Here is a 19138-nt window from a genome sequence, read left to right as displayed (position 1 = left end):
TAATTTTGTACACCTCCCTCGCTTCGTCTTTTTAACCCCGAATTCCCTTCCCAGCGGAGAGTAGCGTGTCAATAAATTTTTGATGGCGGCTGACATCTACGCTTTTCAGAAACGGTTTCTGTCTCTCTCCCTCTCTGGACGCGGGAGTCAAGATGGGAGCCAAGAGTGCGAAATTTCATGCGGAGGCGCTCGCTTTGGAACATGCTTTCTCGCTTGTTGTCTTCTCTGAAAGTAAAATTGCAAATAAAGATAGTTGCGCAGAGTCTATTGTGAAATGCGTGGTATGTGCACGCCGATAGCTTAAATCGTGCCTCAGACCGGCATGTTTCTACGGAATTTTGTTTCTGCTCTCGTGGTGACCTGACCTTTGCGCATTTATTGCATAGAAATGGGCAGAGAAAGAGAGAGAGAGCGAAGTTCGTGAATGGCTGTTTTGGACGGCTAATAAAAGCCTGTGCTCCTGGCGTCTACACCCAGATTCAATGACAGGCAAAAATAGCCGTTCCTTTTTTATGCTGTGTCGGCTCCAGGTTCTCTTTGTTGTGCTCACCAGATGCACCAGCAGTAACCAAAAACAAATAGCATATTAGTCGACCATTAGCTTTAAAAGCGGAATGTATTAACTACCTGGTCCCGGTGCTGTCGTGAATCCTGTTCTAGAGGATAATGGGAAGCGGACACTTCTTGGTTTCTCTTTTTTTTTCTGATTACTCAGCCTTGGATCCCTGCGTGCGGTCAGGTTTACTGCGGTGATACTTCTGACAGCCTTAGCAGCGAACGTGCACAACAAATATTTCTCCCATTGTTGTTACTTTCATGTCACTGACGGGGTTGGTCACACCTTCATCGCTTCTTTCTCAATTGCAAAAAAAAAAGAGACCCAGCTGCGTACGCTGGCCCGGCAAAGACGCTTGAGAAATCTCCCAAGCCCAGTGTGAAATGAAATGAGCTTCGCAGATAAAGGTAAGAAATCCCTGGCCCAATCTGCTATAGTTATTCATATGATTTATAAACGAAAACCAGTGCCTTGTTACCTTTCTCGTGCATTGCTGTTGTTGTTGTTGTCTTCTGCTGGAGTGGCAAGTGAGCGAGAAACATCGGTCGGTAAAGAGAAAGAGGTGACTGCTCTGCGCGTGCGCCTGTTCTGCGGTCGCCATCGAAGCTTGCAGGAACGTCTTCCGCAGCTGCTAGACATCGCTAAACCTTCCATTCTACAGGAACGATGTCTCCAGTCATGGCAACACTGCTGGCAATCTTTGTGCCCATTCTGGACTTGTCTATTGCTTTTCCGCTAGAACTGACACAGCGGCCGGCGGGGGTGACGCAAATAATCCAGAACACACCGGACCACGACGCCTATGTTAGCGAGGAGGGCAAAAAAGTAGCGCAGTCGCAGCAGCTCATCGCCAGCAGCGGTAGCTACGACGGTGGCAACGCCAGCCGCCAAGCAGCTGCACTGGCCTCAAGAACGGCGTCCGAATCCAGCAGTGCAGAACTGAATGGCGACAGGGGCTCCATGGAAGCTGCTACATCCATTGACGACGATGGCGTACCTGCGTGGTTCGACTCTCCATTTACCCGCGGTGTGCTCAGTTTCCTGCACGCGAACCAGGTAACGAAGCGTCTCGTTTCACTTTTGACATATGCTGGGCGGGCAGCGTACTTTTATTTTTTATTTCTTTCTAAAGTGCTCTTCCTTGTGTACGTCAAGATATCGTACCGAGGACACATAAACGGTGCGGACGCAGTCTCGCGCCTCAAACCTCGACCGACAATCAGTTGAGAAATTCTTTCTTCCAGCTGATTTCATCTGATGTCTTGGTGTAGCTTGAAGTTGCTTTTAACATGGCTCCAGACCCTTAGAGACCTCGCCGTTATCGGCGCACCAGCCAGGAACAGCCCGGGCCAGATGCTTTAGATTAGCGGCCCAGTACCAGCTGGTAATTATACCCCCATACCATACCATACCATACCATACCATACCATACCATACCATACCATACCATACCATACCATACCATACCATACCATACCATACCATAACCATAGCATACTATAGCATACCATAGCATACCATACAATACCATACCATACCGTGCTTAAAGTTGCTCGTCGGGTCTCTAGCTTAGTAGTTTTTTTTAAAAACCTATTCCGGAACATAAGCGAGGCATTCGGTCGGTATATGAGTAACTTTTGCTTCTCCCTCCCGCATTTCCACCTGGAACCACGTCCGGTACCACAGGTGGTATTCTTCATTACCTGTTCCTGCCTATTGACCGGAATGGTACTGCTGTACATGCTGATGACCACGTACGGCGGCAACGGTAGTTCGAGCTCAAGCCGCACGACCGGCAGCTCGCGGCGGCTCCTCTTGGAGTCGTACCCGCTGCTCGATCGGCAGCCGCTGCTTCCCAATGGAGACCGGCGCTCCGGAGGAGAGGTCAGCCCCGGGGACAGCGACGAGCTATACAGCGCAGACAAGCGCCCGCGGACTCCCGGAGAGCACTCACCCAGCTCGCCCAGCGCCACCCTGTCCGACGTGGCTGTGGGACCGAGGGAAGCCACTTCCTCGCATCGAGCTAGTAAGTGCGAAACGCTTACGTCAGGCTTTGCCAAGGCTTCTGGGGCATTACATGTTTGTGTCGCGTCTGCTGAACGTTGCTGGTGCTTTTGGGCTATACATTCTTGAAGAGCTGGCAGAGACACAGTCGGGGCCTTTCCTTCGTGTGGGCGAGATTGTTATTTAGCAGATACCTGGTCGCAAATTGGTTGATTCATTAGGATACTAGCAATACTTATTGACATTATAAAAAAGGCGTGTGCTTGTTGTGTATTTGTATATGTATGTATATTCATGAAAATAAGTTCCACTGACTGGCGGAGTTGAAAGGCTGAATTAAATGTGCACTTCTCAAAGCCACATTTAATGTCGAGGTTTCAGCCGGGGTCCGGTCTTTTATATACGTATATATGTATAGACAATATAAAGGTAAGAGCGTTTTCTTGAACAATGCCGGTGTTTTAAAAAAATTCATGTTTGAGACGCTGTCGATTGAGGAAGGTGTAGTTTTTGTCGGAGGCTGTCTTCAATTGGAAGCAAGAGGAATACAAAGAGGTGTGGATTTTTGATAATTGAGTTTCACGTTGAATATTAATGTAGGGCGGTGCCTACAGTATATCATTCAAGGAACATGTGTTTTTAGCCTGGACAGGCATATCCTGGTTGCGAGTATGGGCAAACGGTGCAAGCTCATGTTTAAGAAGATATTAAACATCATTTGTCTGTGATTTGTGAAGTTAAACTTGCCAAAGCGGAAACAAAATCCATAGAGCTTGCGTCGTCTATTCGTGGGGACACATTTTCACTATATACAAATATGCAAAAACTTTGAAGTAAATATAGATTTCTGCCCACGGAGTTCCTGATGTCCTGACATTACTAAAATTTCCGGAATGCCTTCTAATAAAGCAGAGTGTTTAGCATAGAATGTTTTAATTTGGTAAGAGCGTGAAAACAGTTCTATAGCCGAAACTCATTTAGTTGTTCTTCTCCAATTGCACACGTTACATCGGATGCAGTTTATTCAGCGCTCAGCAGACTAGTTACATGTGTCATTTTCTACACTGGGGTAGGGGAGTACCTGAGACCAACGCAGACTCAGACCACTCGTGCAGGGGAATCATGGCTACGGCTCTGTCGGCACGAGAGCAATGGTTTTGTCGCTTATTTGTTTTTTCATGCCTTCCCTCTCTGGTATTTTTTTGTATGAAACTCACAAAGCGAAAAACGAACAGAACTCTCGTTTAATGCCTCATTATGACACCCATCGCTATGGCATCCCGTGTAAGGCTTGCATCTCTGGAATGAGGTATTTTGAGAAGCTCCTGGCGGTCCGGAATTATGCGCGTAAATTCTCTTATGCTTTGACTCATTAACCAGTTTTTGCAGACCAGATACTGAAAGGTAGTTGTGAAACCACTTATTAGGCGAAAAATCAGAGGCGAGCATTTTGACTGCCTGGCGCCCAGTCGACGATATTCTTCCTTTTCAGCGCCAAGCCAATCGAGCCAAGTGGTTATTGATTGGGAAGGGCGGGATAGAAACACGACTGGTGAGCTGACAGGCAGCAAAAGAGGCATTGAGATGGGTTCGCACAGGTAGAGGGGCAGTTTGGACAGGAGGATTCAGATCATTCACTGTAGAGAATGATGCGGGAGAGGGTAAAGGTGCATTCCTTTAGATGTGCCGAAGAAGGCGAACCTTCAGCGCCTTGAGTGATTGATGACGGGAAGGGTAAAGGCGCTTGTCAAGTCGGAGCTAGAGGTAGACCGCTCTGAAAGTGCTGCGCAGGCAGAATCTCTCACCCTCCTCCGAGGACTTGGGAGGGATCAGTGGTGGCCGTTGAAGAGTGTCGCGGGAAAGTGGATATGACAGGCAATTTTCATCAAACCCTGGCTGCCCAGGGACCCAAAAGAAGGATGCGCTGGAGGGATGCAGCGCGGAAACCACTCGTTCGACCTCCTGTTGATGTGAAGGAGACAGGGTGCGGTTATGTACAAGTATGCGGCGGATAGCAGCTTGCGATTCTTCAGCTGTGTACTCTGCGAGAGAGAGAAAGAGGGCAAAAGACTGGACGACAAGCGCAGTGGAGAAGAGCTCGGGGAACAATTCATCTGCAGGGCGCAGGTATGGCTCGCTGGTTTTTGGCTTCAATTGCGAGGAGCTGGTGATGGCGGATAGCGTTGCCCCAGCAGCAACGAGGAACCATAAAAGAGGCAACGAGTCAACCCTGCAGGCCACTCCCTGGATAGCAAAGAGAGGAATGATGCTGCGCGGCCGCATGGCAACTACCGGAATACAGGACTGGGTTGAGGCGGAGGATACGAAGGTTGGGAGTGAAGGAGGGAAATAAGATGTAAACATCTAGACAGCAATGGGAGAGAAAGGTATGACTACATTAACTAAGCCCTACGCTGCCGGTGTTCAATGCAGAGACTTGCCATATTGCCAGGAAATTTCACACTAGCAGCGTCGCAAACTACCTGACGTAACTAAATCAGATGTTAGGATATTTTTGTTCTTTAAAAATTTCTTGTATGCACTGTCGCTAAATGATGTAGCAAAGCCAGGATTTTATTTCTTGCTCTGCTAGCTAAAAACCAGTAGCTAGTAGTAAACAATGCGCTTTTTCTCAGTTGGGCGCGCACTACTTAGATGATTATCGCAATAATTTTGACCCATTGTTTAAAGCAAGGGTTTAAAACACGCGGCGCTGGCCCTGAAGGTTTCGCCCTTTGTTCCCGAAGCACTACGCCAGCAGGGTATCGTTTTGTTTGCGATCCGTAGGACACATTTTAACTTGAGTTCACAGTTACAATCGATCACACTACACCTGTTAAGTAGCGCTCAAAGTATTAGGAAAAAAGAATAGGGGCTTTGCAGCAACCCTGTCCGCTCAAACAATTGCTGCAGCCTCAACACCTTCCTGTCATCTGGCTTGCCGGTCATAGTAGGTGACACCGGAGGGTTGGTCACAGAGTATGAGTTGTAAGCCAACGACTGGACATGCTTTCTGGGAAAGTAGAGAGTTAGCAATTTTGCTGCATTAAACACTAATCCACCGCTTGATTTTGCCTGCTCCCCTTCCTTACTTTCCTCCGCTCCCCTTTTCTAATGCAGGTCTCTGGGAGCCACAGGTTTCTCACTGCGATCAGAAAGGAGAGATTAGTTTGATCTGTGTAGTTTCCCGCAATGAGTCTGGAAGCAAACTCAATATGCGGTGTTATCAATGATTTACACATGATTATTTTAATGTGTTGGGCTGCAACCCCTGATATTTTAACCTTAGTGAGCCCCACTCTATGATTGTGTTGAAATTCTAGGACAGCGCTTTTAAGAACGTGCCTACCGAGCAGTTGACATGTCGCGGGCTGCTGCCTAAGTTTGCGTCGATCTACCTGTCCAGGTGCCTGGCCCGTGAGCACCAGTCGCAAGGCCTACTCGATCACCGCTTCCAGCATACGCGGTGCGGAACTGTCATTGTGGTCATACCAACAGTCAAAACATAATGACGCGCGTGGCTTCATGTTTAACTTTTTCGTGCACGTGCCTCAAAGGGCAACACACCGCTTGTTAGGAATTCCTTGATATTGAAGGATTGAATTCTATAGAGACTGTAGGTGAAGTATGCCAGGAGTTTTTTTCGATGTCATATAAAATAGCGACGTAATCGAAGCTTAAGCTTTAGGCATCAGCTGACAGCACTAAAGCAGCGCGGAGAAGCTTAATGTCACGTAGCGGAAGGTAAGATTTCAAATTTCCGCTGCTGTCAACCACGACCTGCCGTGCCTCGTTGAATGCTGCTAAACGGCGCTAGGCGGGCTTTACCCTGGGTGGGCTTTACCCTGAGTAGATTTTGCTTGGAGACATTAACGGCCACATCGAGGATCTGGACGAATACACAGATTGTAACGGGAAGTTAATGCTAGACTTGTGTGAGCGGCACAACCTAGTTATTGTCAACAGAGAAACTAAATGTGAGGGACAAATAACGTGGGAATCCCGTAAAAGGCAAACAACCATTGACTACTGTCTAATGTCGCAGGGCATCTATAGCAAGCTCGCAATAATGGTAATAGACGAGGAGGGGAAGTACAGCCTAGGAAGTGATCATAAACGCATTAGTCTAAAGTTGGGAGCCCTAGTCAAGAGAAATGCAGCGAAGTCAAAAAGACAACGCAAAATTAAGCGATGAACAAATAGCGCTAATATTAGCCGAAATAGAAGTAATTGAGAAACGCCCCATGGAAAAGTGGGATTATAATGAGTTAGAACTGCTCATGGCTACAAAAATGAAACAAGTGAAAGGAGTAAACCGCTGGAGAGGAAGGAGGAAGCCACGAAGCTGGTGGAATATGGAAATTAAGGAGGCCATCGAACAACGACGGGTGGCTTCAAGAGAACACAGAGAAGCAAAGAAGGCGTAGTTAGCTGAAGAGGAAATAGGCGAAAAATGGAAATCTTATCGACAAAAGAAACAGCAGGTTCAGGTCCTAGTCCAGGCTAAAATGAAGCAGTCCTCTGATAAATGGCTGGCTGAAGTTCACGAGGCAAATAAAGGGAGGCCAAGAAAATTCTGGAACTATTAAGGTGGTTGGGAAAAACAAATCAAAGAACGCAGGAACAGATTATAGATGCTGAGAGAAAATGTTTAGAGTCAGACGATGCTGTGAACTACATTACGTTATTTATAGCTGCGTCTTTTAGCAACGACCATGGGGTAATCTTCCCAAGTGAGGCGGCAACACAAGACAGCACAATAGAGAACAGCTTAGAACTGACTAGTCTTAACTGGCAAAAGGCGGAAGCGAATAGTCTTAAAACCACATCCGCAGGGATAGACAAAATTCCAATTAAGCTGATTAATGAACTTGGCCCAAGAAGCAAGGAAGCGCTGATAAAAGCATTGGAGACAGTCATAACAAATCAGCAAATTCCGCACAGCTGGAGACAGAGTAGAATGAATTTGATTTATAGAGGGAAAGGAGATAAGATGAACATCAAATCCTTCCGTCCGATTACGATAACGTCTGTTATGTACAGGCTGGCAATGCAGGCGGTGAAATTAAAAATGCAGTCATGGGTAGAAGGTAATCGGATACTCGGAGAACTTCAGAATGGGTTCAGAAGGGGTAGGCGTTTAGATGATAGCCTGTTCGTGCTTACCCAATGCATAGAAATAGCTAAGGCGGAAAACAGACCTCTGTTTTTAGCCTTTCTGTACATAAGCGGTGCATACGATAACGTGAACAGAGAACTCCTGTGGAGCATATTTAAAGATTTAGTATTGGTCATGAGGTAATTGATTTTCTACAGGAAATCTACCGAGATAATGAACTTGAAATTACGTGGGAAGGAAAAAAAAGTGCCACAACTGTGCGGGTGCACAAAGGATTAAGGCAAGGTTGTCCTCTATCACCGCTGCTGTTCATGCTTCACGTGATAAATATGGAAAGAAGGCTAGAAGAAAGTAATGTAGGTTATAATCTTTCGTACAGATTAGGCGGAAATGTAGTTGAGCAGCGACTCCCGGATTTAATGTCGTACAGATTAGGCGGAAATGTAGTTGAGCAGCGACTCCCGGATTTAATGTATGCGGACGATATTGTACTGTTAGCAGATAGCCAGGAAGATTTACAAACTTTGGTTAATTGCTGTGGAGACGAAGGAGACGCTCTAGGATTCAGTTTTAGCGCAACTAAATCAGGTGTGATGATTTTTAACGATACAACTGACTAGGTGCTTACAATACAAGGCCACGAAATACCCAAATTGGCCGAATACAAATACCTCGGGATATGGCTGAACGAAGGGCAGATATACACGGAAAAGCACGAAAAGGCTCTTAGGGCAAAAGGACGAAGAGACACCGGGATAGTGAAACATAGGGCATTATGGGGGTACAACAAATAGGGAGTACTAAGAGGTATTTGGAAAGGAATATTGGTGCCGGGACTTACTTTCGGCAATGCGGTTCTGTGCTTAAGGGCAGAAGTTCAGTCGAGATTAGACGTAAATCAGAGAGCTGTTGGAAGATTAGCACTAGGTGCCCACGGAAAAACCACAAACGAGGCAGTACAAGGGGATATGGGCTGGGCATCGTTCGAAGCACGGGAAGCTAAGAGTAAAATACTATACGAAGAACGCCTGAGGAAATTGGACGATAACAGGTGGGCCGCTAAGGTATTTAAATATTTATACAGAAAGAGCGTTGACTCACAGTAGCGGAAAAGAACTAGAAAACTAACCAGTAAGTATGCCGGTCATGAAGACGGAGAAAGAGCATTAAACGACAGGTTAGAAACGCGGAAGTTAAAAATTGAATGAATTCAATGAAAAAGAAACATAGTGTAGAACTATATCGAGACTGGAAAAGGCAGATCAGGAAAGAACTTTTCTATGATAACTCAAGAGGCAGTGCCCTACTTTTTGAAGCTAGGTCAGGGTGTCTTAGAACGCGCAGCTACAAAAAGAAATTTAACGAAAAAGATGACACATGAGCAGTGTGTGGCAGATCTGTGGGAACAATTGAACACCTCATAATCAAATGTGATGGTATTCATCCGGATGTCGACGCAGGCGCAGTTCCTCTTGCTGAGGCCCTAGGGTTTAAAGATAACAATGGTCATGTAAATAAATCTGCAGTGGAAGTTAGCAAAAGGCGCTTGGAGGATTGGTGGCTGAAAAGTAGAGATGTGGCATAAGGTTAGAATTATAGGAAACCGTAGGTAAAGATGCTGGCGATTCTTAATGAGAATTGCCAACACAGTAAACAAAAAACTAATAAAGAAAGAAAAGCTGAGCATGGTGGCAATTGCCACCACCCCGTTTCAAATGGGGCGCTCCTATCTATCTATCCATCCATCCATCCATCCATCGTAGGTTTGAGAGCGAAAAGCTCTACTCTGTGCATACAAAGCTCAAGGTCATAACCGCTTGACAATGACCTTTAAAGAAGAGGAGGGGAGGAGGCGTGGCTGTGAAGTCAGATCGCCTGCCTCACTTGCCGCCGCACCACAGCTGTGCTCGCTCCTCGCCGCTAGCTCCCTCGCCTTGAGTAGCAACTGTGCCACCGCTCGCCGAATCACGTAGTACTTAGAGTGAAGGACAGAATGAAAAGTGGCTGTCTGGCAAAGCCTCGCTAAGGAACATCGTGGCTTAAGCGCGTGCCGGGCCCTTGCGGCAAACTATTTGCAATCAAAGGCAAGCAAAGTCGGATGATCCGGCTGATATAACTCGGAGAGAAGCTGCGTTACAGCGAAAACGTGTGGCGTACGATACAGAGGCTGGTGAAGAACGAGACCAGAGACTGGAGAGAAGTCTAACTTTGCTTGCCAGGAGTAGCAGAGCTTTTCGCTCGTCTTACAGATACAGCCGGGTTGAACCGAAGCCATTTGTTTCCCTTCAAAGCAGGCATTCATGCCTAGGAAATGTACCGGAGCCGTCGATGACGTCAAGCGCCGCCAAGTCAATGTTGTACGGTGCGGATAAACTTATAAGGCGTCACCCTGCTGAAAAAAAAGTTCTATGATGCAATAACCTCATAGATCATTCATCATAGATTATCATACAATCTGAATGACATATCATACAATCTGTATGATATATCATACGAATTGTATGATATATCATATAGATTGTATGATATGTCATACAGATTCAAAAGAAAACATTCGACAGAAGTCTGTCTGGTTGGGAAATTTAATGTTAGGAGAAGGTAAGTGACGCCAACCAAGTAAAATACAGGAAAAACACGACGTTTCGGGACCGGCTCGGCCCCTTCTTCACGGTGTGACTACGGGCGAGCGCAGCTTGGCTTTTTAAGCCCCTGTGTGGAGGACCTGCGGGTCAATGGCCGCAGCCCATGGACGTAGGATGAGGGGAGATTCCCCAGGGAACGATTAACATTCTCTCGTGTTTGCTGTATGTGCCACGACTCGAGTAGAAGCCTCCTGCGTGGGTTAGCTTCCGTTTCCAATACAATGGTGCTGTCGAAGTCAATTGGGTGGTCACACCCTTCACAGTGTTCGGCCACGGCGCTGCGTTGACGATTCATGTGACGGACGTCCGCTTTGTGTTGGTTCATCCTTTCCGCGAAGTTCTTCGTTTCCCCTATGTACGACGCCGGGCAGACGGAACACGGAATTTTGTACACGACGCCCAGGGCGTCGTGTACAAAATTCCGTGTTCCGTCTGCCCGGCGTCGTACATAGGGGAAACGAAGAACTTCGCGGAAAGGATGAACCAACACAAAGCGGACGTCCGTCACATGAATCGTCAACGCAGCGCCGTGGCCGAACACTGTGAAGGGTGTGACCACCCAATTGACTTCGACAGCACCATTGTATTGGAAACGGAAGCTAACCCACGCAGGAGGCTTCTACTCGAGTCGTGGCACATACAGCAAACACGAGAGAATGTTAATCGTTCCCTGGGGAATCTCCCCTCATCCTACGTCCATGGGCTGCGGCCATTGACCCGCAGGTCCTCCACACAGGGGCTTAAAAAGCCAAGCTGCGCTCGCCCGTAGTCACACCGTGAAGAAGGGGCCGAGCCGGTCCCGAAACGTCGTGTTTTTCCTGTATTTTACTTGGTTGGCGTCACTTACCTTCTCCTAACATGTCATACAGATTGTATGATATTCTATGATGAATGATCTATGAGGTTATTGCATCATAAAACTTTTTTTCAGCAGGGTAGGGTTTTAATCGACTGTTACGTCACCAATTGAAATGGTAACCCAAAAAAACTTCGTATGCTTTACCTGCAAGTTTATCATATTCAACGCCTTTAAGCTCGTCGATTTCTAGAACATATATGCACTTGCCCTTTAATGGGGGAATTTTTCCGCGATAAATGAATATTTACTGTGTTGCCAAATTTGTCTGCTTAACTATCCCGGCGCATGATTTCAATTCTAGTATTACTAGTATTACATTTTCTGTAAAGCTAACTTTTTTCTAATCTGACAGCGAGATCCTTGCGCCGAACTATCCGGCTTCTTGATATATGGCGCTTTCGCAATGTTAATGAATGTACACTACTTAAATTTTAAAAGAGCAATCTACAGTAATATTGTAAGTGTTGCAGAACTAGCCCGTTGTGCCTTTGACGCGGAGGGCCGATGTTCTTGTATTTTTGGGTCGGCCGACTTAATGTTTCTTTCAGTAAACATCAGGGGCACTATTATATTTCATTCTTTTTCTCAGCTCATCATAGCGCATAAAACTATATTTCTTCGTGTGTTTACAGGGCCTGCGCAAGCACTCCAGAGGGGCAGGGAATCCGTTAAGAAGGTAAGAGTCCGTAAGATTAAATATCAAATTCAGGCATCCACACCTGAGCATACCGTACTATGAAAAGCTAACGCATTTTTCTTCTTTCCTGGTGTTCAAAAGTGACAAAGAACGTTTTATCATAATTTGCATGCGTCATCTACCAAATTGTAATTGCAGACAACTGCCTAACACTGTCCCTCCTTTCCACAGCCCATCACTGTGTTTCCCAGCCGTCTCCTGGACATGTGCAGCCAGGATGCGCCCATAACTTTTGCCGACATCTTGCCCAACCCGTGAGTCGCTGTTTAGCTGTCGTGAAAAATGCTGGCTGGCACGTCGATGGTGACCGAATTATACCGTCGTGTGAATTACGCAGGCGCAACTGGCTAAAGATACTCCAGCGGTGGATGGCCTTTGAACCTCTGCGAAAAAATCTTGCATTGTTATAAGCTCTGAGCAAGCCATGTTCACCCTCGCCGTAGTGAATGTCTTATTTTAGGCATAATGAATCTGTTCTGATCAGGCTATGCACGAAGCACCAGCACATTTAGTAGACGGATCTAGAGAACGCCGAGTCGAATCGAAGACCTATGTATTAGAGCCTCGGTTAAGCCACGACAGGTTGCGAATCTTTACAGTAGAATGCTCTGACTTGCGAGAAACAAAACGCTGTCCTAACCAGATAAGTTCGGATGAATTGAGGTCCCTTCTGCGGCCCATGGCATCCATAGATAAAAAAACGATGACTCGTGGACAAATGAATACTGGTCCTACGTTACCCCAATTTTCTATTTGCAGGAAAGGACACTGCGTGTAATAACAAAGGGCGGTGCGTATAACAATGTACTCGGGACAGGTATCAGTCCAGAACCCGTTAGTTTAATAGGTTACTGATTTCACTAGTTATTTTATTAGGTCAGTCGAAATGGTTGTAAATATTATAATAGGGAATAATTAATCACCACCAATTAATGTTTTGTATTGCTTAACAGTAATTCTAGAAATGATAGCAATATTCACATCAAATAAAATACAATTTATTTTAAGCTGCACAAACAGTTTGATAAAGGCCCTGGATATCCCAGCAAAAGTTTATATTCCCTGCAGCCCGAAACACCTAAGGACAGCGCCTTATTCAATATTACGCGGAGAAAGTATGGAATACAGTAATCGTGATTTGCGTTTAAAGACCCCCTAAATGCCGTCTGCTTAATTTTGATCAATTGCTTAGTTAAGCGATCAATATGTAACAGAATTGTATCTTTATGTTGTTGCTGGGATAATCTGTACAATGGGCCTATACTAACTGCGCCTTTTGGCTCGAAAAATTTTCGGGCATGCTTTTGTGTTCAACTAGAAAGAGAAACAAATAAAATTGGAGGGCGCTTAAACTTTGCCTTTAAGAGTGGAATGCGACAGCGTGTAGCATCGCTGCCAGGCTATTACTGGTGTACGCATCAGTACACAGTCACTTCACGAAGTCAAAGACCACAACGAATTCACTAGGTCCTCTTTTATTCGGTTCGAAGCAAGTAGCGTGTTGACCACGTGCTCGCCTCGAATTTTGAAAGACCTGGGTTCGATTCCCCGTGTCTCCACAAGGTTTTTTTTATTCGGAGGTTATGTTACAATGGCGACAGCGCCAAGAACACCAACGAGCTGACATCGGCTTTTCTGCAACACGAGGACCTTAACGCTTTCGCGTTGATAAAAGAGAATTAAGCATGACAAGGGAAGCGTACATTGTATACGAGAGAAACAGAGCGTGTTGTGCAAACACTGTAACTGTCAGGGGTTCTAGGGAACAGATTGCCCAACTCGATTTCAGAAATGTTCTCGAAACTATCACTACTTTCCCGTTCATTTGCTGAGGGCTAACAATTCGAGTGGCACGGCAGATGTTGACGTATTAGAAGAGGGCATAGACGGAAGCGCTATGCAACATGGGGGGGGGGTCTCTGCAGGGAGCGAAGCCGCTCCAGGTGGCTCGCCCACGGGCGCCACAGCGAGGTGTTCCTGGTGTCCTCTCTGCTCAAACGCACCGTGTTCAAGGTGATGCCCGTGCTGGGGAACTTCTCGGAGCAGCGCGTCGAGGTCGTCACCGCCGCCATCGAGTGCTACGTGTGAGTTACGGCCACCACTCGATAACCGTCGCAGTATAGTAGCCTTGAGCCGACTAAGCTCTACGCTGTGCGTAGTCAAATACAGTCTCGCTCAGTATGGCTTGCAATATAAGGTCGAAGCCTCCTTTGTTAAGGAATGGCGTATTTGTGGTGGGCAGTATTTTTGCGTCGAGCTCGCAGCCGAGTGAGAACCTTTTTTAACCTTTAGCACTGCGTATTCAGTTGATATGGGGTAGAACTTGAACTATAGCCTCCGCTAGTGGGCTGTAGGTCACTCTGAGAGTCACTTCACACGCGCAGTCCTAAGCGACCTCTTAGGTTGCGAAAGCTTGGGACAGCACACTACTGGTCGAAGGTTAAAAATAATAAATGATAGTATTTCCTTGCCTGTGATGTCAAAACACGTCATCCCAAGCGCGAAAATGAAATATACTACTCTCGGTGCAAGTAACGCATTCGAATTTGACGATCTCGACTGATTGACGTTCCAAATTGAGCTCATTTTTGGTGTTAAATGCCTTTATTTATCAATAAAATAGTGTGTCCTAAAAAAAAACAAATAAATCTGGTTGGTTAGCTGTTTTGGACGGATGGTCTTTTTTTTCTGTTTTCGCTGACATATTATCCTGTTTCTCTACCATCCTCCTGCACAGATCGCAGCAACGTATCTTTCAGGACTCAGGGTAGAAACCTATAAAAGTCACACACAAAGAAATGTCTGTTTGATCAACGTAACGACCGCATGCATTTCTGTAAAATCCGAGTGCTGAGTTCTTCATCCGCAGGTTGTTAAACTTGCAGCAAATGCCTGAGCTGGATTTCTGATTTTCGCAAATTTATATCACTCTACAGCCTGCCAATTCCCTCCCAGTTCATAATACTCAAAATATTTAGGAAAGTGTAAAACTAGAGGAAGCTAGCTCGACTTCCTAAATGTATTTTTTTTTAATTAAATTACAGTGTGTAGAATTTGCCGGTATGGCAGTGTGTCCGATGCTGCTAACTACCTTTTTGCAAGGCCAAACGGGTGTTCACACCTCAACCATGAAACGCTGGGGAAGCGCAGCATGTAGTTCTTTTGCGTGTTTTACAAGACGAGAGATCATATCGCGAACTCTGTACGGATTGTGAGCGGGCTCGTACAGATATCGTCAGGTGCAGATACGCAGATACTTGCGTGCTCTGCTGTCCACGAGCAGAATTGAGTTTTCGGTGTCGAACAGCTGCGAACTTACCGGTTGTGCGGTCAGGTACTTAAATGCACTGCATGGGGCCCACTATTCTTTGCTTTTCAGCAAGCTGAGCACCTTGAGGCATGGAATGCGATACAGCACGCCCAACTTCATCGAAGTCCAAAGGTTCGATACGTTGTTCTTTTTTGTCACAGCCAGGTGCAGATCTAGTTCGATTACCTCTTGGTCACTAATTTTTACAGCCATGGATTAAATTCATCCGTCTGGCATTTCTCCCAGTATTCCCAACCCATCTCAGCCCGGTCAGAAAATTTAAGTAAAAAAAATTAAAACTTTGAACGTCCTCTGCACAGCGCCGATAGAACAATCCTCCCTATTAAATCCGCTTAGCTGGAGAGTTTGACCGCACTAAGCATATTGTAGGCGTAGCACATTTTTTCTCTTCCTTAATGGGAGACAAACGGAGGGACGTAATGACGAAGAGCGAGCTGAAAAACTGCTTTTGGCAATTGAGAAACGATGTAACGGAAACACGGTTAGTCTTCACACTACATGCACACTGTAGACAGGGTTAAAAGGAAGCAACGGCGAACGAATAAGTTTCTAATGTTTTTGTGGATTTGTACGCGGCAAGAAAAACCGCCGGATATGAGGGACGCCATATTTGAGGGCATCTGTATCTGTATGCGCTCTTCACTATGGTTATCACACCTTCACATTTCAACTGAGCAGCTGAAGGCAACCACAGAAACAAATAAGTGTGCAGCTGGCACGGTCTGTAGTATAACACTTGGTTGGTTTACATTGGCGCAATACCCCCACCCAACAATAGCGCCCTGTCATGCGCAGGATTGCCTGCGTATTCGACACCTTCCCAGAGTGGCTCTTGCGCAACGACCAGAGGCGCAGCTCGACCGAGTCCCTGGCCGACAGCCTGGCCTCCGAGATGGCCGGTGGGAAGGCACTGCTTGTGGTTTTGCGCGGCCATAACTCCTCGGAAGCGTACATAATAACACAATTGAGGCTGTATTCATTCCATTGGTTTGGATCTGCGCACGAGGTAACATACAGGCAGCCTGGTGAGAACTGAACCATGTTGTCTAGCAAAAAATTAATGAAATATTTCACGGGGAAGTTAAGTGCGCATACAGGGAAGCGAAGAAAAGAGGGAAAGCAGAAAGCGGCGTGCTTAGTGGAGGGCTCGGCATTATGTATTTACTGCCTTGAGCTGACAAGGGCTGTTGTGCATTTCGTCTCCGTCGAAATGCGGCCCCTATGGCGGGATTGCGTCTTGCGGTCTCGTGCTCAGCAGCCGAACTCCTTGGTCACTGAGAATGCACTAGTGTTGAAGCTTCCCATCGATCCCGGCCGCGGAGGCCGAATTTCAATGGAGGTGAAATTGTAGAGGCCCGTGTACTGTGTGATGAAAGTGCACCTTAAAGAACCCCAGATGATCGAAATTTCCGGAGCCTCTCACTAAGGCGTCTCTCACAGCCTTAGTCGATTGGGAAACTAAACCCCAGAAACCAAACCAAACCAAACTTCACCTTGTAGTGCCAATAGACGCAGTAGCAGCGTTTGAGTGCCAGTTTAGTGTTATATTGAGTAACGGTAGAAGCAGCGGGAGAAGTTGTGGTGACACTACTGGTAGTAGTATCAATAGTAGACGTAGCAGTACTAGTATATGAAAAGGAGAAATGAAGGCGAATGGCCACTGGATTGCTTCGGACCCGTTCGCCACAAAAGGGGCCACTGGCCAGCGAACCACTTTTGCTATTTCGAAAGCTGTACATGTTACTTCCTGCCAGGCGGCACTCTTGAAACATGGTGACCTGGTACCTGGCGAAGGGAGGAGGGGTAGGTATTCTGATACATCAACAAACAAATTGGCAAAGAATAAAATCAGTCAACTTGCAAAGGGCATATCTGGGTACGAGGAACAATTGCGTGTAAAAGGGCTTGGCTATGGGTAGTTCATTTAGCCACAAAGGACAAATGCAGGCAAGAAAACAAAGGTCTAGTTTACTGCCTCAATGACGATATAAAGCAGTTTGATGACCATGCCGATGTTAATCTATTGGGTGGCATGAATGGCCACATCGGGGATCTGGATCGATACACAGATTGTAACGGGAAGTACTGCTAGACTGCTATGAGCGCCACAACCTAGTTATTGTAAACAGAGAAACAAATTTGAGAGACAAATCACGTGGGAATTCCGTTACAGGCAGACAACCATTGACTACTGTCTAATGTCGCAGGGCCTCTATAGCAAGCTCGCAGTACTGGAAATACATGAAAATGAGAAGTACAGTCTAGGAAGTGACCACAAACTTATTAGTTAGCATTTGGGAGCGCTGATCAAGAAATAAATGCAGGGAGGTTAAAAAAACGCAAAATTAAACAGCGAACAAATAGCACTAATAGCAGCCGGCATAAAGGAAGCAAAAGAACACCCAATGGAAAACTGAGATTACAACCTTAACTACTCATTAGTACAAAAATGAAAGGGGAGGTGTAAACCGCTGGAGAGGAAAGGGGGAGCCACGCAGCGCGTCGAAGAAAGAAATTAAGGAGGCCATCGAACAACTATCGAACAGTTTCAAGGGAACGCAGAGAAGCAAAGATGGCGCAGTCATCTCAAGAGGTAATTCATCAAAAAATCTGAATCTTATTGGCAAAAGAAACAGCAAGTGCAGGTCCTCGTCCGGGCTAAAATAAAGCTGTCATCTGATCGCTGCTTGGCTGAAGTTCGCGATGCTACTAAAGGGTGGCCAAGGGAATTCTGGAAGCATAACCTGGCTGGGTAAAACGAAGAAGACAAAGCAAGAACCGATTCAAGATCCCGACAGATAATGCTTAGAGGGAGACAATGCAGTTAACTACATTGTATTAGTTATAGGTGAGTCATTTAGGAGCAATGATAGGGTAATCTACCCAAATGAGGGAGCAACACAAAACAGAGCAGTAGAAAACAGCTTAGAAATGACCAGTCTTAACTCGAGAACGCAAGTTAGCAAAATGTGTTTGGATGATTGGTGGCTCAAAAGCAGAAAGGTGACATAAGGTTAGAAGTGCATTTAGAAGGTGTGCATTTACAACACAGTTAAACACTGATAAACAAAAATAAAGAATAACAACCGAGCATGGTGGCAACTGCCACCATCCCGTTTCAAAAGGGACGCTGCTTCCTTCCTTCCTTCCTTCCTTCCTTCCTTCCTTCCTTCCTTCCTTCCTTCCTTCCTTCCTTCCTTCCTTCCTTCCTTCCTTCCTCCCTCCCTCCCTCCCTCCCTTCCTTCCTCCCTTCCTCCCTCCCTCCCTTCCTTCTTTCCTTCCTTCCTTCCTTCCTTCCTTCCTCCCTCCCTCCCTCCCTCCCTCCCTCCCTTCCTTCCTTCCTCCCTCCCTCCCTCCATTCATTCATTCATTCCTTCCTTCCCTCCCTCCCTCCCTCCTTCCTTTCTTTCTTTCTTTCTTTCTTCCTTTCTTTCTTTCTTTCTTCCTCCCTCCCTCCCTCCCTCCCTCCCTTCCTTCCTACCTTCCTTCCTTCCTCCCTCCCTCCCTCCCTCCCTCCCTCCCTCCCTTCCTCCCTCCCTCCCTCCCTCCCTTCCTTCCTTCCTTCCTTCCTCCCTCCCTCCCTCCATTCCTTCCTTCCTCCCTCCCTCCCTCCATTCCTCCCTCCCTCTCTCCATTCCTTCCTCCCTCCCTTCCTTCCTTTCTTCCTCCTTCCCTCCCTCCCTCCATCCCTTCCTCCCTCCCTCCATCCCTTCATTCCTTCCTCCCTTCCTTCCTTCCTTCCTTCCTTCCTCCCTCCCTCCCTCCCTCCCTTCCTTCCTTCCTTCCTTCCTCCCTCCCTCCCTCCCTCCCTCCCTTCCTTCCTCCCTTCCTCCCTCCCTCCCTTCCTTCTTTCCTTCCTTCCTTCCTTCCTCCCTCCCTCCCTCCCTTCCTTCCTTCCTTCCTCCCTCCCTCCCTCCATTCATTCATTCA

General features: G+C 46.6%; 1 protein-coding gene across 1 annotated transcript in view; it reads left to right on the top strand.

Moving 5' to 3' along the window:
- Positions 1 to 19138, top strand: part of LOC149343598 (uncharacterized) — a 62423-nt gene that overhangs the window by 30863 nt on the left and 12422 nt on the right. Inside the window, exons 4-10 of the mRNA XM_089547028.1 lie at positions 2243 to 2582; positions 5967 to 6026; positions 11813 to 11856; positions 12049 to 12131; positions 13803 to 13961; positions 15257 to 15319; positions 16004 to 16107. Of these exons, the coding sequence (XP_089403154.1) occupies positions 2243 to 2582; positions 5967 to 6026; positions 11813 to 11856; positions 12049 to 12131; positions 13803 to 13961; positions 15257 to 15319; positions 16004 to 16107 (853 nt within the window). The remainder of the gene's footprint in view (positions 1 to 2242; positions 2583 to 5966; positions 6027 to 11812; positions 11857 to 12048; positions 12132 to 13802; positions 13962 to 15256; positions 15320 to 16003; positions 16108 to 19138) is intronic.

This window comes from Amblyomma mixtum, chromosome 5 (assembly GCF_055824585.1).
Source record: "Amblyomma mixtum isolate Tamu chromosome 5, ASM5582458v1, whole genome shotgun sequence".
Classification (NCBI taxonomy): Eukaryota; Metazoa; Arthropoda; class Arachnida; order Ixodida; family Ixodidae; genus Amblyomma; species Amblyomma mixtum.
This window is presented reverse-complemented; position numbering and strand designations above follow the sequence as displayed.